This window comes from Abrus precatorius, unplaced genomic scaffold, assembly GCF_003935025.1.
Source record: "Abrus precatorius isolate BTA unplaced genomic scaffold, Abrus_2018 Scaffold11, whole genome shotgun sequence".
Taxonomy (NCBI): Eukaryota; Viridiplantae; Streptophyta; class Magnoliopsida; order Fabales; family Fabaceae; genus Abrus; species Abrus precatorius.
Genome location: NW_020874303.1, coordinates 2,232,751 through 2,257,600, shown reverse-complemented (window position 1 = coordinate 2,257,600; position 24,850 = coordinate 2,232,751). Strand labels below are relative to the sequence as shown.

Below are 24,850 nucleotides of genomic sequence, written 5' to 3'. Positions count from 1 at the left end.
ATGGAGTAATGTTCTGAAAAAAAATTAAAATCTGAAAAAAAAAGAGAAAAATTTGTACATTGTTTGATTTAAAAAAATATTTTTTATTTTTATTTTATGTTTAGTAATTTGAATTATTATCAAGGACATTTTTAAAAAAATTAAAAAAAGTAGTGTAAAAGAAAAAGATAGAGGGCAAAATATAACCCACCTCATTAGAGGTATCAATTTTGGTTAATTCATTTGAACTAACCCATTTCAAGGCAAGAGCTAAATGGCTTGGACCATATACTCATTTTTTACTTTTAAATTTACTTCTTAATTACATCAATAATTTAATAACTAACATGTTTATAGTATTTGGAAAAATCTTATTTGTACAAATATATTATACAAATTTTGTTACAATACAGAGAAATAAGAAAAAAAAAGGAAAAGAGATATAAGATGAGTTATGTGATGGAAAGAGATAATTTTTTTTTATTGTAAAAATTCATTATGAGAATATTATAACCTAACATTTATATATAATTAATTTCTTTTATAATACTTTTGTACTATTGAAGGCATATGTATCAATATTTTATGGATTTATAATAAAATAAATAAAAATTTGGACCATTAAAGACTTAATCCACATGATTTAGTCAAAATTTGAACTCAAATTCATCGAACTATTCAAATCTATCTATCCAATTTCACTCATTTTGACACCCCCCTTAACTATTGTTGACATTCTTTGAGCATTATTAACTTCCACATCCTCTAACTAACATCACTGCTAGTATTCTCCATCCTTAGATTACCTTCATATCTTTACCATCACCATTGCCGCTAATGTTACACATTTTCCATCAATATAAATGAGTGCTCCTAGTTTATATAACCCTTTTCATTAAATCATACAGATTAAAAAGAATCTGAACAATAACTAATGTATTAATTTTAAAAAACTAATACTATTTTAGTTTACTCTTATTTCAAATTATACTCTATTATCATATTAATTATTAAAAAAATACCCTTAAATATTTATAATAACTCTTATATTGAAGACCAACAAAAATCTTTAAAGAGATCTTATAAAAGAACCAGAGTATTACACAATAACATTACCTATTGTGCTCGTTAATAGAAATGAAGTCTAATTTTAATTCAAAAATAAGAGCTTAGTGAGTAAATAGCTGGATTTAACTTGTCTAAAAATACCTGATCACATAAATGCTGAACGCAAAATAAGGGTACTTACACGCCAATGACAAACAAAAATTCCATCATCCAAAGCTCGGAACAAATATTGAATGTTACATCATTTTGTCAGAGATCATCATAAACAAATAATCAATTGTGAAATCTATATTCAATTGCTTAATATAGTGTTATCGTGTTAATAACGGACTCATTCAAGTTCAATTGCCAAACATACAATATCAATCTTTAAAGGAAAAATCTTTCCCCAACTCCAAAAATACTAATTGAACCTTATCTTAAAATTAGGACCTCCAAATATCTAATAATTCTGACAGCTAAATTCTACTGTACACTTCTCACAAATAAGAGGAGACAAAATTTTTTATAGAAAAATCTAATAGAAAAAGAAAAAGAAAAATGAGCCTTAACTTAGAGAAAGGGATATCAACACCAGAATCTGAATGAAAATTTCACTAAAACTTGGTGCCATAGAAACCATTTGGTCCAGGGACAGAAATAGGTCGAGGCACAGGAAAGCCAGGTTGCAGAAGTGGAATGTGGCTTTGAAGTGCAAAGGGTTGTTGTCCACTTGTTAGGACAGGTGGGGGCACACAAACTGGCATTGCTTGACCAATTGTTCCTCCTGCTTTTGGAAAATAGAACCATTAGCACAAAAAAGAAGGCAGATCCATGTTTTTCAATTTGGATGCCAAAATTATTAGGACTATATGCAGTTGTAGTATAGGCATAACTTCAATTGCTTTATGTTATGTTATGGTATCCTTAAAGGGAAAACATTAATGAGTGTCCCTAGGACAGTTGTTAAGGATTCAAAAAGAAAAGTTGTTAATTGAAAAGTAAAGTTTGTTAAGTTCTCATATATTGAATCTGTTTGAGTAGTGTAATAAACCGCTTACTCAATGAGCTTTTTTACATGAGAGCTTATGCCATAAATTTGATCATAAAATTTATTGAAGTTGAAAAAAGCTTATGTTGATGAGTTATAACAAGAACCTTGTTGAAATAAATTAAAAAAAGCTTATGAGAGTTTCCATAAGCTATTCCAAATATTCCCTAAATGTTGTACTTCTGAGTAAATACTTTCGATTTTTGTTCATTACTTAAGATATTAACAAGTGGTTTTAGGAAATTCATTAGCAAGACCCCTGACCCCATAAAAAAATAAAGATATTAATGAGGTGATGCCAAAATGAGTTCCTGGCCATGTACCAAAGAGTTTATAAAGGTGACAGTAATAAATACAATTTTTGGGTCTCTGACTGAGTATGATAGATCCCCAGTAAGACACTTGTATACTAGAAGAAGGGTATGCAAAAACAGGGAATAATATCACATCTTAACAGTATCAGAATGTCAGTTAAATTTGGCTGAGAAACTAGGGGGATCATAAATAACTGATAGAGTTAGCACAAGGGAGTTAGTAGTTTTTTACAATCAGAGTGGAGTGTGCTGGGCCTGGGTCCCTCAAAAACCCGGATCAGATATACTATTTTCTTGTATTCTTTTACCCAAATTCTAGTTCAGTATTGCTCTGATATTGATTCGGATTCTAGGGTTCCATCTTAATAAAAAGACACTTTCCATTTTCCTATGTCACTGAGGTAGCAGTCCCTATCAGAGTATCTCCACAAGCATAGATATGAAACTAATTTGTTGGATGGGGTGGCTGTTAGGCATAGCAATAAAGATAATAATGAAAATGAGATAATTTCTCCTTTGAGCAAAATTATTATGTTTTTACCATGCTGCTTTGGAAATTGTACATGATTCAGCATAGGGCGAGCTCCTGAGACTGGTGAGATAGCTGTTGCTCCATGAATCAAATCCTACAATCACAAGTAAAACAACAAAGCTAATGATGGTCAATTATTACAATAAAACATTTCTATATGGAAAAGATGCTTATTATCTATTTGGCTGACCATGCAAATATAAAACTTAAAGCAAAGTGTAGCAATTATCTATTGATTCAATCAGAAAATATTTAAGATACAGCCATCCATTCTCTCATAAGTCACATCCCCTTTAAGGATTTGTAGTATAGTTGAAAAGCAGTAGCGCTCTTATTATCCACTGGGAATTCCTTAATGTTTTTTAAGATCTACAGAATGAATTTCTTCCAATTTTGGCCTAACCTTCTTTTATTAAGAAAGATTGAAGAAACTTCCAAACTGAAAGAGTTATAGGGCATGTTATCTTACATGGGAAACTGGCTGAACATAGACTAACTGGGGGGAACGTCCAACCATAACCTGCATTCAGAATAAAAGAAGAAGATATCTTTCTTATTGCTGATTCTTTGGCATGTAAATACAGATTACCTCCTAAATCCATTATTAGAACTTACACAAGAAAACTCAAATTAGATAGATGGAATATAAGATCTTTTTGTACTTACAGCAGTAGAGCTTGGCTGCAAATAAGTAGGTTCAGACAAAACAGGAGTATAATGTGTAGCATACCGAAGAGGTTGGCTCCTATGTGCCAGTTGTCCAACAATCTGTTGCCAGAGAAATGTGTAAAATAAATAAAATGAACACGCAGAAGTTTCAGCTTTCAGACTGGTCTTGCATTTATGACATTTGGCATTAAATACTCATATGCATGAGACCAAATCTCAGTAAATTTATTGATACATACAGGTTGTGAAAATTGAATGCCACTGCCACCATTTCCCACTGTCAAATTACTATACTGTGCAACCTTTACAGGGGTAGAGGGCCGAGAAGTAAAAGTATTGAATCCAACTTCTGGTTGGATAGTAGCAACAGGTGCCAAAGGAGAGCTATTTGGTACGTATACCATGTTTGCAGCAGAACTTGCCGAAATAGGATTTACAAAAGATGGAGAGAAAATTTTGGCTGCTGGATTGAGCTTAAATTCCTAAAAGAATGTCCCAATGAGAAAAAGTTAAAAGTACATCAAAACTGTTTAAAAAACTACCAAATTATCTTAAACTTGGAACTAGCAATTCTATTATGCTCTTTGGTAAACCAAACTAAGGTTTGAATGATGGATAACATATATAGAGAATATGAAAGTCCTATATCGACTATAGATATGGCAAAATAAGAGCTTATAAAGACAAACAATTCTCATTTTACAAGATAGCTTTTAGAGTTGAGTTAGGATTAAAGTCTATATTCAACATGTTATCAAAGTTTATTATAGATTTGATATTGGGCCACTCTTGCCTAAAAAAATAAAATCTAGCCCTATGAATTTCCCAGTGCAACTTACCTGGTGGCTGGTCCTGTGGTTTTCTTAATGCCACTTACCTGGTCGCGCAACTTATTCAGCTCTATATTAAAAAAAAAACGTTCTCCAATTTCTACACTCTAGATGTCCAATCTTGAGCATGAGGAGGTGTGTTGAAATCTCACATTGACTATAAATATGACTAAATAAGAGCTTATAAAAGTTAAAACAATCCTCACCTTACGTGCTAGCTTTTGAGGTAGAGTTAAACTTATAGCCCAAATTCAATGGGGAGCAAGACAAAAAAAAAATAATGGGCCACTAGTCCAAAATGTTCAGAAATAGTGTAGCTAACAGAGTACTTGGCAGATGAATTCATATGATTTGTGAAGATCATCATGTTGATCCAAACAACACATCAGTTGATAAAATGCATCCAACAAGGTATGTAAATGAATCCAATGTGCTTTGCAAGGAAAAATTAACTCTACACCTACATCTTCTCTTTTTATCAGGAGCTCTTTAGCCAGCAGCTGTTAATGGATGTTAAACTGATTTATTTACCTTAGCATTTCTGGTAGAATCTGTACCCCTTGGAGCTGATATTTCAACAGACCTTGCTGGCAACTTACGTGAATCTGAGATGAGATCCACCATACCTTGGGTTGAATTTTTAGAGGGAGAGTCTGCTAAAGTAAACCTTTCAGTATGCTGATCATCAACTTTAACAGATGAAGGAGCACTGTTGCAGAATAATCCATTATCATAAGGACTTGATGTGCTATCAGTGTTTCCATGCTCAATAGCATCCTCTTGACAATGACATGTATCAGCTGCAATGTGAGTACAAGAGATTTAAATAAGAAGGGAACAAGGAATTACAAATGCAATATCCTCATCTTGTTTTGAGAAGAGGGGATTAATTCAAGGAGAGAGATGACGAGCCTTAGCTCAATTAGATTGGATAGGAAAAAGGTGTTGGTTAACCAGATAGAAAAGAGAAGTTATGATAATATTATGTAAAAGCATTGGAAGGAAAATAAAACAAAAATCAAAAGTTCCTTATCTGTAATTGCAGCTTTGAAAATTGGTTATATCAATATCAGGGTAACAAAGGAAGCACATACATATAGAAATTCTTAAATAAATAAATACCTTGATATCAAGGTAACAAACTGACATGCCTTATTGGTTATTTGCACACCATTTAACATACAAAAGTTGCTAAAGAAGTGTACAGACTAACAAATATCCACCATCATTACTAGTTAAGCCATTTTGGTATACATTGACTAAGGATAATTTTGCATGCAGTAGATATTTAAGAAATCTGACTCACTTTCATGGCTTGAATCAAGGCTTTGAATCTTTTCATCCTGTGGAAAATCAAAGCTTTAGAATTAAAAAAATTCAAACCACCAAAGTGTGGCAATCCAGCTTAGAATTACTAGTTATGCATATGTGAACATACAATTTTTTCATTAGCAAACTCAGACTTCTGTTCACAGTTGTTGGCTTTTTCTTTTGATTCGTCATCTCCAGCTTGTCTGTCAGAAAACGGTTAGCAGAAATGCCAAAATGAAAGAAAAAAAAGTCATAAATTTGTATTTTTAGTAAACTTTCTTCTCAACAAATGTGAATTCTCAAATTACCAACCATCCATTGGCAAGCAAAGAATATAATGTGAATGCTTCCATTGGATGTTGGTTACAAAACATAATAATAAGTTAACTTCTGTATGCTTAACACACATCTCTCCATCCATGAGAATGATTTCGATAAAAGATAGTACCTTGATTGATTAGTTTGTTTTGCATCCATCAAAGACCGGGTATGATTATCTACCTCACATGTTAGACTCTCGGAACAAACATTATGAACAATTGCTTCCTCATCATGACCAGTTATGTTTCCACTAATGCCATCTGAAGGAAGCATTACTCCCTACACACAAAGCAACACGTATATTAAGCACATTAGTTATATTCTAATAGAGATATCTTTGGACTCATAAAAGATATATTGCATGGTACAAATGTCTAACCTTTGCGACAACTTGCACAAGATCACCTGACAAAATCACCAGCGTATCTACCATGCCCTCATTTCCAACGTTGGTGTTGCCCTTTCCCTTCTTGCTCATCCTTGCTTTCTTCAAAACAATACCTGAACATGGCACAAAACATGGGAATGCTACGAGTTTCTAGTAATATAAAAGATGAACTAAAATTTAAATAGAATTTTATGCCAAAACCAAATAATTAACATTAACAACTAGGCCAGACATTGCTAATCACCATCACCCATCTTAATGCGTCTATATATATGACAAACAAGATCAAGATAAGGCTTTTCTTATTTCCAAAAGTTAATTAAAATTTTCGTATAAACAAGTCCATTAAGTAACCCCCAGATCCAATAGCAAAACAAATACAATTTGATGGTAGAATTAATAATTCAATTCCTCAGATTTTCTCAACGAAAAAGAGCCACAGAAAACAAAGAAGCTAAAATCAATCGTCTGTCTAAGGATCTATGATTCAAGTTTCAACAGACAAGTTACAATTATCAAAAAACAAAACAAAGCTACCACAGATGGAAAATTACACGTGATTGTTCAATCAGGGGGATGGGTATTCCCCTAGTATAAAATTTTTCACAACCCATTTGAGCTTGCAAGGGAATAAAAACAAAAAACAATTTTCCCAGAAAAATAGAATGAAAGGAGAGAAAGACCATAATCGGTGTCAACAGAGGCAGTGTGGAAGATTCCAGAATAAACAGAGCCATCCTTAACGTGAACATGAACAGGGAGACCAACGATGCACATAGTGGTGAAAAGCAAGGCCTCACTCAGTGACGAACCAGAAGAAGCAGATGAACAAGTGTGTTCCTCTGTCAACGATTCTCTGTTTCTGTTTCTGCAACCCATCTCAATCTCTGTGTAGAAGTTCGGTTTCTTCTTCTGCTATTATGATATGAATGAACTAAGAGATCTTGGAATTGCAAAAATGAGTTGTGTTTTAGTACACATAAGATGTCTACGTTGTTGTTCCTTACATTATTCATGAACTGTTGTTCCAACCTAAAATTACGATGATTGTTCACTTTACAGTGTGACCCCAATGTTTTAGAACGGTTACTTAAAATATAAATTTGCCCTCTATAATTGTGCTTAATCTTTAAAAAATTATATTTTATTTTTTGTACAAACGTTTTTTATGTTTAAGTTTCTATTATTTCAATAATGATAAATAAAGTTTAAATTATATAGATATTTTAGGGATTAAAGTCTTCTAAAAAACTTGAATAAAAAAAATATAAGTTTCTAAAATTTCAACATAGTTTTGAGTAATGAAAAATATATTTTTATTATTAATCAAAATTTACTAAAAATATTATATAAATTTAATTTTAATTTAATAATAATTTTTATTCGTACTCTTGTAATTTTAATATATTTTGATGAGATTAGTCGATCTAAGCCAATTTACATAACTAGAAGGTTTTTTTAGTCGGAGAGGTGAAAGAGGAAGTTGGATGAAAAGGATATAAAATTTGTTTTCTACAGCTTCTATTGTTAGATACATATAAAAAATTATTTATTAAAAAGAAAAATTGAATGGAAAGAATTTTTATTTTTTAAAGAAAAATAATAATAAAGCTTACTTGACTTGATACAACATGTTTTGTGAAATTTATTCTAAAAACACTTTTAGATCTTCTGTTTTTAAATTAAAAAAATTAAAAAAACCTTAAAATTATTTCTGTTTTGTTTTTTAAGTTTTAGTTCTTAGAACCATAAAATAATAGACAATCACAATTTTTATTAATAATATTTATGTGATTATTTGTTGAAGATAAAAGTGACAAATAGTAGTAGGAGTTGTAATGATAAATAATTATAGTAATTGAGGATAATAATAAAAATAATAACTTGTTATAGTGATAATATAATAATAATAATTTTTTGTCATGATAATTGTAATAACAACAACTGCAAAAATAGTAATAATAACTAACTAGATTGTAATAGTAGTGATGATCACTAAATTATAGTAATACTAAAAATAATGATAATAATAGTATTAATAATAATAGTGGTGATTTTAAAATTTAGTTAATGATGATGATAATAATAATTGTTGAGTTAAAGTAATTAAAGAGAAAAAAGTAATATAATGATTAATAATAGTAACTGTAAAAATAACAATATCGATAATTGTAACAATCAATTATAGAAATGTTTAAGTCAGTTGATAAAGGTGAAAAAGGTAACAATAATATTAAGCAATAGTAATATGTATAATAATTTATTTAAACCATTAAAATAAAAAAATTAGTTATATCGTTAAGAATTAACTAAAATTGATTATAAATGTACATCATTAAAGATGTTTGATTTTTTTTTCCTTAAAAAATGATTTTTCTCTTATTTTTAAAAGTTTTATTACTAAAATAAATTTAAAATAAATTTAAAATAAATAGACTTATATATATATATATATATTATTTAACTATTTATTATTAATTTTTTTATCATGTAAAATATATAAAATAATTTTTTATTAATGAATCTTGTTAATTTGTACCTTAGGATATTGGTTAAAGAATTGAAAATGGTAAGTTTTTTTATTTTAAATTGTGTTAGATTACATTGAAAATCATTAGGAATCATATATTTTTTTAATTTAAATTTTCTCCTATAGTAGGAACTAGACTGTCCAATTAATTTTGTTTAAGAGAATCTTGATTTACTTAAAGAAAAATAAATTTTGATAATATATTTAACTGAATTATTGTAAATTCGTTTAAACAAATTTCGTATATTTTTTTTGTTAATCGAATTTCGTATATTTTGACTAATGATATTTTAATAGTTTCAATATATTATCAAGCTAAATTATATAAAAATAAAAACTTTCATGAATCAAAGATAAATTAAATATTACATTTAAGATTTAAGATAAAAGAAGAGTATTTCAAACACTTTTTTCTTATCTTCTAAGATTTGAAGATGAGAGAAAAGTGTTTGAAATATACTTTATTATTTTATTTATTTTAGATATTAAATACAAAACTTTATTTAATATTTTTTCTAAAAATTTTGGTTTGAGATCCAAATTTATATTTATTATTTTTAAAAAAAATTATTTTTAATTTCTTAACCAATACCTTTAGAATTATATATATATATATATATATATATATATATATATATATATATAATCTTTTTATCATGTAAAATATATAATATTACTCGTTAAACAATATTATTAAAACATTGATTAAAGAATTAAAAATAGTGGGTTTTTTATTTGAAATTTTATTGAGCTACACTAAAAATCATGAAGAATCATATATTTATCATATTTTAAAAAAAATTATTTTTAATTTCTTAACCAATAGTTTAGGGTACTTTGTTAGCATTTTTTAAAATTAATTTAAAAGTCTATTTTATTTTTTATTTTATAATTTTACACTAATTTATTATTTAATTTAATATATAATGTAAAAAATATTATTAATTACCACTTGTTCAATCTCAATTTAATTATAGTTGAACCATAGAAACTTATATTAGTATTTGTAACGGGAGTATTTATAGTTCAATTTAATTCAATTTTAGTTAAAAAACTCATATATGAAATTAATGTGTTTTAGTGTATATATTTTTTATTTTTAAATAATTTTTATTTTCTAAAATACATTTATTTTTATATAAATTTTATTTTAATTTATACTAACGAGAAGCTTAGTTAAAATGTGTTTGTTAAAAAGTTATAAATAAGAAAAAGTGTGAAAGAACAATAAATTTGCTTACAAATAAAAAACGTACTCATGTGAGAAAAGTAAAATATAAAACAAATAGAAATAATACACCTTATATTTATACATAATTACGATAATATTAGTGAAAAATAATTTTTTTATAAAATATAATAAAAATAATATAATGTATATTACAAGTGTATATATTTTTAATAATATAAATTGAAAATATTAAAATTGAATTAAGTTACAATATAAACAATTTTTAAATGGATTACATTATAATTTATATTGTATATAAACATTAAATGGAAATTTAAATAGAATACGTGAGAGTTCTTTTTTTTTTTTTTTTTATGTTTTGTATATGCTTAACCATCTAGGTTCTAAAGTTCCTTATGATTATACATTAATAGCTTCTGACATATTTATTTATTTCATTCACTTAATTTAAATACTGAAATATATTTTATTTTTTTATTATTTTGTATGAAATATTAAATATGTAACAATTGTTTTTTTAAAAGGAAATAATCTTTATAGTTGGAGTTAAAAAGTAAGAGACTTGAGATTACTTTAAATAGGATGAACATTGTCCAGAAAAGCCTCAGTTAAAGTTGTCTACTGGTCATTCTCTTCGTCTTTTGTGCCAAATAAGTTGCTGAAATCTCATTCTCTTTGGCTTTATGCATTTCAATTAATTCTGAGTTAAACTTATGCATATAAAACATTGCAATATATAAATGAGATTTGGTACAAGATTTTCATAGAATCATCTTTCAAAAGAGAGGAAAAATTCATAATCGATGATTTAATGAGATTTAATTAATGTATTCATTTATTTATTTTGGATTTTACTCTAGTTAGAAAAGAAACAAAAACACTTCATTCAACTTTCTAGTATTCCATCGATTTTAGGTTAAATTATAAATTTAATTTTTATATTTAACACACTTTTCAATTTGAAAAAAATTACAATTTAATCTTTATATGAGTCAATATATATGTTAACACTATTATATAAGAAAAACTGAATGTAAAAAAAAAAATTCATATAAAAATAAATCGTAAATATTAACTTAAAAGATTAATTTGTAAATAAATATCAAATTATAAGAAATAAATGTATATTTAAATTAAAAACTGTAAACTTGTTAAAAAAAAACACTGAATGAAAAATAAATGAAATTTTAAAAATTAAAAATTATCTTTTTAATTAAACTAATATCTAGTGTGATTTTATTTTCTAAAGATAGTAGTTTTTTTTAAAAAAGTCTTTATTAAATATTCTATAAAATTTAATATACAATAAAAATTATAATAAAAATATTAATATTAATATTTTATTCTTCTATTTGAATGTAGGATAGGAGATAAAGATTTAAAATAAGTAATATTAATTTAAGTTTTTGTGGTTGAATATTGTTAATCTCGTATTTAAGTTTATTTAAATATATAAATTTCTAGGTTCTTCAAATTTGTAAATATTATATTTAGTACCTTATTTATTTTTCTAAACAAGTTTATAACTTTTTTCATTTGTTAGAATATACCTTTAATTCTTGTAGTTGTTACTTATCTATAAATTAGTCTTTATAATTATTGTTTATGTTTAAGTCATTATACGAGTATTTTTTTTATGCATTGGTCTTTCTTATTTAACGTGTCCAAGTATTTTTAACTATAAAAGCTAATTTAAAAATATTTATTCATACAGGAAATAAATTGTATTTAGCTTTTAAGTATAAAAACTAAATTTATAATTTCACCTTAATTTTATTATTTTATTTGAATTTATTATCCTTCATAGAATTCAAGAAAATTAAAAACTTATCATAAACTGTTTTAAGCATTTTTTTTAATAAACATATGTTATTATGTACAAACATATATTACTATTATACTACATATATGTCTTGATCTCTAATATTTTACGAAATTTTGATTTTAGTCCTTAATATTTGTAGTTTTAACCTGTAATTTATCTATATTCAATACTTTTATTCCTTCTTATTATCATGTTGTAACAAAAGTAACATGTAACAATCTTTTAATTAGCATGTTATCACTAGATATCAAAAGGATTGAATATAAAAAAGTTAAAGGCTAAAACTAAAAAAACAAAGTTTTGAGAGACTAAAATGAATTTTTTTTAAGAATATAGGAACTAGAAATATATTTAAATCTATAATTTTTAAATTTCAAAGTATATAATTAAAATTTACATACCTGCGTTATGATGGATATATGATATGGTCTTGTTCAAATTCCCAAGCCAATATTTCTCAAGGAATGTTATATAAACTGATCTTAACAATGGTGTATTGACTTGACCTCCTGAAAAGGTCTTCATAATTGGAATGTTGCTCACACTCACTTTTTGTAATTTTGGCCAATCAATAGTTCTACTCTGCTGGCAGAAACTAATTAACTTTGGAAGGTCTTTGAGTATAAGACACTCTACTTCAGGAAAAATGATGGATACATTTTCTTCTTTATCTTCTGATAATATCTTCTCTATTTTCTCACACTTACACAATTTAAGTAATTTCAGCTTACCAAGGTTTTTGGTAGCAGAACATGAGAATAAACTCTTGAGGCTACCACAATTGACAATGTTGAGTGACACCAAATTTGGAAAAAAGGGAACTTGAGGTTCCTTGTTCCATAAATATGTCAAACTCTTTAGGTTGCTCAATGTTAATGCCCTTAGTTGAGGAAGCATTTCTTTGATATTCTCATCTTGTTTGTCATCATCAAGGTAAAATACCTCAGTTAATAACTCACATTTGTCCACAGTCAAATTTATTAGATTGGTGTATCTTGTGATCATATAAGAAGAAGTGCCTCTCAGCAAGTTGTTGTTGCTCAAAGTTAGATTTTCCCATCCTAAAGTTTAGCATTTTTCAAAAAAGTTAGAAACATGTTAATATAATGTCAAACGAAAATTGTTATCTAATAATTTAAATTAAGAAAATACAAGAGGCATATGTCGAAAAGCAGATGTTATTATGTATGAACATGTATCACTAACTTTATATTATTCGAAGTTTTGTATGTGATATTAAAGTTTGCATACCTGAATTGCGATGGATATATGATACGGTCTTATTCAAATTACCAAGCCAATATTTCTTAACAAATGTTATATAAACTGATCTTAACAATGGTGTGTTGACATGACCTCCTGAAAAAGTCTTCATGCTTGGAATATTGCTTACCCTCACTGTTTGTAATTTAGGCCAATCAAAAGTCCCATTTTGCTGACAAAAACTGACTAACTTAGGAAGATTTTTTAGTACAAGGCATTCTACTTCCGGGAAAATGATATATACACTTTCATTTTTATCAATTGATATTACCTCTTCTATTTTTTCACAGTCACACAATTTGAGTAATTTGAGTTTTCCAAGATTTTTGGCAGAAGAATGTGAGAATAAACTTTTGAGGCTACCACAGTGAATAATGTGAAGTGATATCAAATTTGAAAAAAATGGCACTTGAGGTTCTTTGCTCCAGAGACATGCCAATCTCTTTAGGTTGCTCAATGTTAATGTACTCAGTTGAGGAAACATCTCTTGAATGTTCTGATTTTGCTTGTCATCTTCAATGTGAAATATCTCTGTCATAAATACACATTTATCCACAGTCATAAATCTTAGTTTGTCATATCTTTTGATCATGTTGGAAGAGATGACATTCAACAATTTGTTGTTCCTCAAAGTTAGATTTTCCAATTCACAAAATGATTCTTGAGGGCTATTGTAGTGCCAGAGTTTCTCAACATCCTGGTTTATTATACAAAGTACTTTCAACTTGTTCAATGACAGCTGCAAGGAACAAATGGTAATTATCAATGTCTAGGGAGTGGAGATGAAAACAAAACTACATAGGAAATATGAAATGAACTGTAATTGATTGTGTAGCATAGTACAATTATATCATTCAATTTCTTTCCATCATAAACATGATGGCTTTGACTTTGATACAAAATTGAGATTGACCATAAGATTATATCAAAAGTGGAGAAGATTTATTGTTATATATATATATATATATATATATATATATATATATATATATATATAATGAAAATGAATATTATATCTTAAATTTTGATAAACTTACAGAATTTGGGAAGAAATAGTTTGAGGTAGCAGGTTCTGGGAGATCCTTCTCATTGGAGTCATCAAGAAAAGTGATGAGAGCAGGACAATTTGTGATTATCAATGTTTCCAAGGATGGAAATTGAGATGTAGAAGGAAATACAGTTGTAAGCTTTGTTAGATTTTCAAGAGAAACATACTTCAACTGAGGAAATGAGGTCTTATTCTCTTCCATTTCTTTGTTGACGATGTGAGTCAAATTGGGTAAGTTAATTAAAGTCAATTCAGTTAGCTGCTGCAAAAGCTCTGTAGGATATGATATTCCCTCTCTGATGCGGAATATCATTTCCATTGAGTTACAATGACTTATAGTGAGTTTTGTCAAATTTGGAATATCATACTCACTGAACATGAATAATTCTGGGAGGGTCATAAGCTCCACCTTGCTCAATGCTAGGGATTTAAAGTCAAAATAATGTGGAAGAACTTCTGTTAACTTGACACATTCTTGAATCTTCAATTCATTCAGTTTGAGGGGCGATTTAAGGAGCTCACGAAAGACTCTCTCTAGAGAGGGGCATCTCTTGATGTGTATCTTTATCAAATTATCAAACCAATTGTAACGGATTCTATAATTACTCCATATGTGCACTAGGTCAGGTAATTCAATTAATACCAATTCCTTCAAGGAATAGACATTAAAAGACTCCACGTCAAATAGAATTGGTTCTGTTCTGCAGTGTTCAATGGTGATATGTTCAAGCAGTAGTGACCTCTCTTCCAAGTAGCGAAAAATTAGAAGCAAACGGTTTCCTTTGCTGCAATTTTTTGCTTTAAACATTGTAAGGTAAGCCAGAAAGAAAGGGTTATGTTCGCATAATTCCTCTGCTTTGCTTAATTGCTCATCCCCATCAATAGTAAACTCACTTATAGTTGAGATCTCATCCTGTAAGATTTTTCTTGCTTTAGTAAATCACTATGAACAGCAAACCAAGTGAAAATAATTCAAACATAACTTTAAGGACTAACCAATTCTAATACCTAACTATTGCAAAATAATTGTTTCTATCATTCAATATCATTGTTTTAATTCAGAATATCAATAATACAATTTTTAGGGATTTAAAATTGATACTAACTTGGCTTCGAAAAAAACAAAGTTGATGCTGATTCTTCTGGTTGTGTTAGAGATGGATATTTAATTTTGTCTCTAACATGAATGTATTATTGTAGAAATTGTGAGGTACTATTATTGTTCTATCAATTGAATAGGCTAAGAGATATCCTAAAGTATATGTGGAATCAAATTCTATGTTTGAAGAGTCCCATTACTCATCCTTAATGTGCTTCTTTTATAACTATAGTTTTAGGAAAAGAAATTGGTAAGTCACTATTTCTCATAGCTAGAGGAGGAAAAATAAAGTAACAAATTGGTTTATGAATTTTTTTTATTAACTTAATTTTGGTTGTAATTGTATTAGAATCCTCCTGTTAGTCATAACAAATTGTTAATCACTTCTTGGTTGTTAGTATTTTTTTTTCAGGATTATCCCGTTATTTTCATTAAAAACAATAATATATTTTTTTATTAATTTAATGTATTCAATTTTTATAATTTTATCTTATTTCATCATAAACATCTCTTTATTTTAAAAATAAACTAAAGATTCTATTTTAAATTATGATTCTATTCAATTCACATGTTAATTATTTGAAATAACTTCGATCTATCAATGAAAATGTAGCATTAAATAAATGTTGCATATTAAAAAATAAACATAAACATAAACATTTTTCACAAAAAAGAATTACTTCATCCCTTTAGTTTTATGTGTAATCCTAAACATATATTAGTTAGATAGATAATGACATACAGAGATACTTATTTGTATAAAATATTTTCTATTTTAAATGTGTAGCAACCATTCATGATTAAAAATATAAATATAAAATTAAAATATAAATAAATGATTAATAAAATATGACTATTCTATTTTCAATATTAGTAATAGATATATTAGATAATCTATTACATAAATTAGGTTTCAAAAATATTTTATGAATAATTAGAAAAGATATCGTATTGTTTTCTAAAATTTGGATGAAAGTTAAAAATAGAAAATATATAAATAAATATAATAAAATATAAATATGCAGTGTAAATTTAATAATATTAAAATTTATTGAATTTTTGAGAGAGAGATCTAACCAATAAGAGAAAAAGTTGACTAATTTGGGCATCATTGTAAAGTTGGTCTTGATTGTCTATGATCATTGACTTCAACTGTGACCTTTCTATCATTCCCAAACCAAATGTATGCAATTCGGGGCAGTGGTTGACAACAACATTCTCCAAAGATAAGCATTCAACTTTGGCTTTATTGAATAACCCCTTAAATGATGGCAAGTCTTCAATATGCATTTTAGTCATTTCAGGAAATTCAACTACAGATAGATCAATTTTCAGGAAACCCAATTATTCAGCATAAAAGAATAAGTAAATAAATAAAAATATCATTCCAATATAATAATTTACCTCTCTGAACTGAAAAACAGAAACCTAAGACGATCAATTTTGGTAGCCGAAGCAGAGTTAAACAAATCAATTGGATACTTAATTTTTGAAGTCGACTGTACTCCTCATCCAAAATGAAAATGTATTCCATGGAACTGCAATTTTTGACTACTAAAGTCCTTAAATATCGAAGATTTGTGGATAGCAGAGTACGAAAAACATACAGCAGTTTCTCACAATCTTCGATGTATAGGTTCTTTAGCCTCCCAAGTGAATTTTGATCACTGTATGGAAAACCCCATAGGCGGCTTACACTAATATTGGAAATCACCATTCTCTCCAAATTAGGAAAAGAAATCTGCATATATACACACAATAATATATTATCACATCAATAAACATAATTAGAAAATGAAATTATTTAGCTTTCATACAATTATTTGTCACTTAATTGATACAAAATTTCTTTGCTTTGGCTTATTTTATTTTCTTTTATTTGGTTTTTGTTAATTCTATGGCTTTGGAATTGTAATGAAAGGCAAAACAGTATAAGCAAAATTAGTAATTTGTAATACTTTAATGCGTTAACATTGGACTTCAAATATATACATACCATTTCATCAAAAAGTGCTAGTCCACGGTAAGAAGAATGCATATAGAAACATAATAATGCAGGGAGTCTTTGTAACCTTAGAGAGCGTAATTGAGGAAACACTATTCTCTCTTTTCCTCCAACCACAATTGCATCAATGAGTTTGCACTCTGAAACTTCTAAATCAACAAGATGAGGAAGACCTTCGATCATTGACTTTATGAAGAGACATTTTATATTATGGCATTGTTGTACTTTGATGACTTTTATTTTCAAGAATGATTTTTCATTTAGAGGACCCTGGCATATGTGCTTTAAATTGCTTACATTGTTTAGAGACAAAGACTCCAAGTTGGAGAAAGCACCACTGTGATGATCATCACTAGAACTCACGGCTATGCATTTGATTTCAACATTGTTTTGTACAAAGAGCGATTGTAGATGGGGAAACTCATCCAAATCACTCAGAACATCTTGGACACCACCATTCAGTTCATCTAAGTATAAGACATCAACATTTTTCACCATCCTTTCAATCCCATCCTCCAATTGCAAATGTTGGTTGAGCTTGAGTTTCAATACTTTTAACCCATGATCACCATTATGGGTCTCAGTCCACCTATCCCCAATGAAAATCGTGTACGATTTCATTTTTTCAAAGTACAGGTCCATTGGCCATGCTTCAGGATCAGGAACATACAAGTCTTCTATATATGCCAAGCGATGCAAGTTTGTTAGCTCTTTCAAGCTTGCATTTCTGTTTTCACTGTTGGATCTTTCAACCTCCCAATTGCAAAAGGAGTTTCTCAAATACAATTCTTCTAAACTAGTTAAGTTTGAAAGAACATTGGATGGAATCACCTGGAGATAAGTGTCTCTTAAATCCAAGATTAGCAACTTCTGAAGCTGTCCAATTTCTCTAGGCAATTGTTGGATTCTACTTCCGAGGAGGACAAGAATTTGTAGGTTTGTGAGTTCACCAACTATAGTTATGTCTCCCAATTCGCAATTATACATGGATAATGCTTGAAGGTTCTTTAACAAACCAAAACTAGAAGGTAGTTTTAAACAATCAAAACCAATAAGTTTTAATACTTTCAGAAGTTTAGTCTCATCAAAAAATGAATTGGGAACCTGAATTGAGGGATTGTCAGTGCTTAGTATAATCTCTTGAATGTCTGGACACTGCAACTTTTCATGAACCTGTGCACCACTCTCAATAGTCATGTTGCAGAAGCGTAAACTTCTCAACCATTCTTCAGGTGGCCATTCTTTAGAAATCATTGAAGCTTTTAGATGACTTTGAGCTATTGAATAAGCAGTGTGCCATATCAAGTCATTTATTTTGACAGTTTCCTTTTCATCTTCAACCAGAAGACCATAGGCCTTAAGATCACTGATTAATGAATCACACCTACTTCTTGCAGCCTCTAATGTATCAAGATTTTTTAATAAACCTTCCCACATGTCTAAATATATACTATGCTTGTTCACGGCTCTCTTTCCCCTGATGGTAAGAATCAAGAGCAAGAATTTGTGTTCTTCACTCTCTAAACTATTGTAACATAGTGATAGTTTTTAGTGTAGGTGAGATGAGTAAGATAGTTGAAATGTGTTAGTAGGAATAGTTGAAAATAGTAGTTGAAGAAGTTTTAGTAAGAGACTCAAGAGATGGAGAATTGTTGTCTTGATTACTTCTTCTTCATTGCATTTACAATGAGGTAGCATGCCTATTTATAGGCATCATCCACCATTTGGTTCAATATACTAGAGCTATCTAGAAACTTGAAGATTTACAATATTCTAGAACTTTCTCTAGAAGCATCTACATACTAGAAGATACAATTAGTTTTTCCTAGATTGTTCTTAGTATTTTTTCTAGACTATTCTAGAAATTTGTATCAATTTCTAATACTCCTCCTTGGTGCAAATTTCTGTAACTCCAAGCTTCGTGCGTAGCTGTTCAAATTTTGGTCTTGGTAGTGCTTTAGTAAAAATGTCTGCAACTTGATCTTCGGTTGTGCAATACTCGAGCTTGATTTCTTTAGTTCCTTCTGCTTCCCTGATAAAGTGATATTTGATTGCTATGTGTTTTGTTCTACTATGATGCACTGGATTCTTTGTCATTGCTATAGCTGATTTGTTGTCGCAGTAGATTGTAGTAGGCTCATTTTGTTTTTCTCCCATTTCTTCAAGTATTCTTCGTAACCATATTGCTTGACTTGTAGTCTCAGCAGCTGCTACATATTCAGCTTCTGCTGTTGATTGCGCAACTGTTGCTTGCTTCTTTGAAGCCCATGAGATTGTTCCTGATCCTAGTGAAAAGGCATAACCAGATGTGCTTTTCATGTCGTCGATCGATCCTGCCCAGTCACTGTCGGTGTAGCCAAGTAGCTTTGAGTTGCTTATAGTTCGGTACCATATACCATACTCTTTTGTGCCTTGTAGATATCTTAGGATTCTTTTTGCTGTTCCAAAATGAATTTGGCTTGGACTTTGCATGAATCTTGAAAGAAGACTTACAGCATACGTTATGTCTGGTCGTGTGGCTGTGAGATATAGTAAGCTTCCAATCAAACTTCTGTAACGTGATGCATCAGCTTCCGGTGCACCATCATTTTTCTTCAATTTCTCATTTGTCACCAATGGAGTGCTGACTATCTTACATTCATTCATCTTAAATTTCTTGAGTAGTGCTTCAACATATTTCTTCTGTGAGATAAATATTCCTTCTTTCTTTTGTTTTACCTCTATTCCGAGGAAGTAGTTCATTAAGCCAAGGTCGGTCATTTCGAAGGTCTTCATCATATCTTCTTTGAACTTATCTATCATCTCCACATTATTTCCTGTGCAGATAAGATCATCTACATACAAGGAGACAATGAGTATATCATACTGACCTTGGATCTTGGTGTATAAAGTTGCTTCACTTTTGCTCCTCCTGAATCCTTGGTCTGCAAAGTATTGATCAATTTTGCTGTACCATGCTCGTGGAGCTTGCTTCAATCCATATAGAGCTTTTTTTAGTCTTAGTACTTTGCCTTCATTACCTTTGCTGACGAAGCCTTGCGGTTGCTCCACATAAATCTCTTCTTGAAGAATGCCATTGAGAAAGGCAGATTTTACATCAAGTTGATAAATGTTCCATCCTTTTTGTGCAGCAAGAGCAATCAGAGTTCTTATAGTATCCAGGCGAGCAACTGGAGCAAATGTCTCGTTGTAATCAACTCCAAGTTGTTGTGAGTATCCTTTAGCTACCAGCCTTGCCTTGTACTTTTGTATGGTGCCATCGGGATTAAGCTTGGTCTTATAGACCCATTTTACCCCAATGATATCTTTATCTGTGGGGCAATCTACTAGCTCCCATGTGTTATTTTTCTCAATCATTTTTATCTCTTCTTCCATTGCCTTGACCCATACTTCTTGTTTTGATGCTGCTTCAAAGTTCTCAGGTTCAGTTATGGCCAGGTTACAGGTCTCATATATATCTACCAAAGATCTAACTCGTCTTGGAGTAGACTCTGGTGAGGAATGTTGTTGTTGTGGAGGTGAAAAATTCTCACCTGAGACTTCTTCAATTTCTTGAGGTTGCTGCATTGGTATGGAAACATTTTTCTGAACCTTTTCATCTTTCCAATTCCAAGCAGCATTTTCATCAACTTCAACATCTCGACTAATGGTGAGCTTCTTGGTTTGCAAGTTGTAGACTCGATATCCTTTTGACTGTGTGCTATATCCCAAGAAGATACCTCGTACGGTTTTGTCTTCTAGTTTGTGTCTCTTCTCTTCTGGAATGTGTATGTAGCAAATTGATCCGAAAATCCTTAGATGTTTTGCTGATGGTTTTTGCCCACTCCAAGCTTCAATTGGAGTTTTATCTTGGACAGCCTTAGTTGGGCATCTGTTAAGTATGTAGACAGCAGTATAAACTGCTTCAGCCCAGAAAGTATTTGGCAATTCTTTCTCCTTCAGCAGGGATCTAGCCATCTCCATTACCGTGCGATTTTTTCTCTCAGTTACTCCATTTTGTTGTGGAGTATATGCGACAGTAAGTTGTCGTTGAATGCCTTCATCCTCACAGAATTTATCAAACTCTTGAGATGTATACTCTTTGCCACGATCACTTCTTAATACTTTTATCTGTTTACCACTTTGCTTCTCGACAAGGGCCTTAAACTTCTTGAAAATTCCAAAGACTTCTGACTTTGCTTTGATGAAGTAGACCCAAGTCATTCTAGAAAAATCATCGATAAAAAGGATAAAATACCTGTTATCATGTAGTGATGGTGTCCGCATTGGTCCGCAAATATCTGTATGAATAAGCTCCAATAAGTCTTTTGCTCTCCAAGCTTTTCCAGTAGAAAATGGCAATCGATGTTGCTTGCCAAGGAGACATCCTTCACAAGCTTCATTATTTTCTTCAAGATATGGAAGATCCTTCATCATATTCTTTTGATGTAGTAGTTTTAAGGCATGAGTATTGAAGTGGCCAAATCTTCGATGCCAAAGTCGTGAAGTATCAACTTCTGCTTTCATGGCAATATTAGCGCCTTGTTGAAAGCTTATTGGAAAACTTCGATTTCTTTTCTCCATCTTTACTTGGCCAATCTCTTGCTTTTTGTTGTCATATATCTTACATGTGTCCCCTTTGAAGTGAAGAGAATAACCTTTCTCCATCATTTGGCCAATACTCAAGAGATTTTCCTTGAGGTTAGGGACTAGTAAGACATCAGTAATAAGTTTCGTACCTTTCTTTGTCTCCACCATAACAGTGCCTTTGCCTTTTGACTCAGCGATAGTACCATTCCCCATTCGAACTTTCACTTTGATGGATTCATCGATATCCTTGAAGATGTTTATATCTTTGGCCATGTGATTGCTGCAACCACTATCCAAGTACCAATTTCCACTCGTTTCAGTACTGGGATCTTGGGTAGCATAGAAAAGATGTGGTTCTCGATCATCCTCTTCAGCGAAATTTGCTTGATACTTGTTTTTGTTGCGACAATACTTTTCCACATGTCCAAATTTCTTGCAGTGTCGACATTGTGGTTTTCCACGATACCGACATTCTTCTTCAGCATGATTTGTCCTCTTACAAATACCACATGGAGAGTATTTATCTTGATTGTTTCTAGAGAAATTTCTAGAATTCTCTTTGTTTCTAGAAGTTTCTCCATTATTCTTTCTTGCTTCATTCCCTTTATTCTGAGACCGTAATTTGAGCTTTGATTGAAAGACATTTTCTATTGAGTCCTCATCATGCCTTTTCAACCTTTGCTCATAAGCTTCAAGGGACCCTACCAACTCTGTCACTGATAGAGTAGATAGGTCCTTTGTTTGCTCAATAGTGGTGACAATTGGATCATACTTACGGGGAACTGTAATCAGTAATTTCTCAACAACTTTTTTGTCAAGAATATTTTCTCCGTAAGCTCTCATTTGATTAACCATTTCTTTTATTTTGGAATAGTAATCCTTGACGGTCTCAAACTCTTTCATTTTTAATAATTCAAACTCTCGTCGTAGAGTTTGGAGTTTTATAGCGCGTACCTTTTCGCTTCCTTCAAACTCCTCCTGCAGCATACTCCATGCTTCTTTGGCTGTTGTAGCACCCATTATTCTTGGAAAAATTGCATCAGTCACAGCTTGTTGTAGAGTAAACAAGGCCTTTGAATCCTTTTGTTTATTTTCCTTCAATTCTTTTCTTTGAGCTGCAGTAAGGGATGATATGTCTGAGGGAGTAGTGAATCCTTCTTCCACAACATCCCACAAATCTTGGAAAGTGAAATATGTTTTCATTTTTGTGCTCCAAAAATCATAATTTTCGCCATTGAAAATGGGGACGGGAAGAGATGATGGTTGAGTAGTGCTAGCCATGGGTTAGGAAATTCTTGGAAGTAGTTTATTTTAATTTTGAAATAGTATGGTAATATTTCTACGCCCAGTAGATGACCGAACGTAGCTCTGATGCCACTGATAGTTTTTAGTGTAGGTGAGATGAGTAAGATAGTTGAAATGTGTTAGTAGGAATAGTTGAAAATAGTAGTTGAAGAAGTTTTAGTAAGAGACTCAAGAGATGGAGAATTGTTGTCTTGATTACTTCTTCTTCATTGCATTTACAATGAGGTAGCATGCCTATTTATAGGCATCATCCACCATTTGGTTCAATATACTAGAGCTATCTAGAAACTTGAAGATTTACAATATTCTAGAACTTTCTCTAGAAGCATCTACATACTAGAAGATACAATTAGTTTTTCCTAGATTGTTCTTAGTATTTTTTCTAGACTATTCTAGAAATTTGTATCAATTTCTAATACATAGTCTTATTGGTGCAACATGTTCCTTTAGCTGCATCAAGGCATCTTGCAAAGCATGCAGGTCTTTCTTTTCTAATACCTTGGCTATAGTAAAAATCGCAGGAGCTAAACCTTCACAACTTTTCACTATTTCAGTTATTATGGAGCTTGCCTCAGAATCTTGAGCAATGACTCCAACCATCTTTTCAAACAAGCTCTGGGCCTCTTCTTCTAGCAACATTTCTAGTTGAAAAACCTTAGCCTTAGGAGCACCCATCAAATTTTTTATGAAATCCAAACTTTTTGATATTAGCAATAATTTACACCCCTTATGTTCATCACCTAAAGGAACTCCAATTTCATCCAAATCAAATTCTTGCGGATTCAATTCTCCCCACATATCATTAATGATGATAAGAATACTTTTCTCTTTCTTTATTCTAAGACGCAATCTGTTTCTTCTTTCCACATGCATTTCCCCATTAAACTGGAGACCCAATATAGCTTCAATATCTTCTTGAACTTGTTCAATGCTTGGCTTCTCAGCTACATCTATGATAACCACTTTGAACAAGTTTTGTTCTTCTTTCGCTTGGTCTCCAACCTGTTTGGCTAATAAGGTTGTGCCTCCACCACCTATCCACCATACTCCAACTGTTTGGATATGATGGTCCTTCAGGGACTCCATAATATCATTTATAGTATCTGCTCTTGATTTTGGGGCCTTATAATCTTTTGGTGGTTTCACTAACAGATGAAGATTACCTTCTTCTTGTAACTGTAACATTTCTTGCATCATCTTTCTTGCATGTTTATTAACCTTGTACCACCATAGGAAATTTGTGCAAGAACCTTTTCCTTCATAGTAGTCTACAAATTCATTCACTTCTCTGAAAAACTCATCAGTTTTATTTAACCACTTACTTTTAGTCTGGAATTCCTCATAATCCAAACAAGTAAGATTTTCTTGCACCCTTTGTCTTTTTTGTTGTAGATTCTTGACTTCGTTCATGAGATTCTCCAAAATGCTTTTGTAGGAAATCATGTTACCCAATTGACGTGCAACAGTTACTACTTTCATGTTTTAAATATTGTGCAAATTGATCTTCCTTTCCCTTGGCTAACGTATCACTACCAAAACAAATATATATCATTTTAAAATTAGCTTCTATTG

General features: G+C 30.4%; 2 protein-coding genes across 3 annotated transcripts; both read right to left on the bottom strand.

Annotated features, from left to right (window-relative positions):
* Positions 1-1,311: 1,311 nt before the first annotated feature.
* LOC113855208 lies at positions 1,312-7,399 on the bottom strand. Of its 2 annotated transcripts, none has more exons than XM_027486747.1 (11): positions 7,126-7,399; positions 6,434-6,555; positions 6,182-6,333; positions 5,861-5,936; positions 5,729-5,765; positions 4,954-5,222; positions 3,832-4,074; positions 3,590-3,691; positions 3,393-3,443; positions 2,933-3,017; positions 1,312-1,813 (listed from the first exon to the last, which is right to left on the bottom strand). In XM_027486747.1, the coding sequence occupies exons 1-11, from the start codon at positions 7,319-7,321 to the stop codon at positions 1,644-1,646; spliced, it is 1,503 nt and encodes a 500-aa protein (XP_027342548.1). In that variant the 5' UTR covers positions 7,322-7,399; the 3' UTR covers positions 1,312-1,643. The 2 variants fall into 2 exon arrangements, with proteins under 2 accessions (XP_027342548.1, XP_027342547.1); XM_027486746.1 differs by having other exon boundaries at positions 1,443-1,816.
* Positions 7,400-12,382: 4,983 nt separating this feature from the next.
* LOC113854289 lies at positions 12,383-18,841 on the bottom strand. Its single transcript, XM_027485205.1, has 6 exons — positions 17,396-18,841; positions 17,020-17,140; positions 16,477-16,712; positions 14,290-15,213; positions 13,721-13,991; positions 12,383-13,050 (listed from the first exon to the last, which is right to left on the bottom strand). The coding sequence occupies exons 1-6, from the start codon at positions 18,839-18,841 to the stop codon at positions 12,383-12,385; spliced, it is 3,666 nt and encodes a 1,221-aa protein (XP_027341006.1).
* Between the last annotated feature and the right edge of the window lie 6,009 nt (positions 18,842-24,850).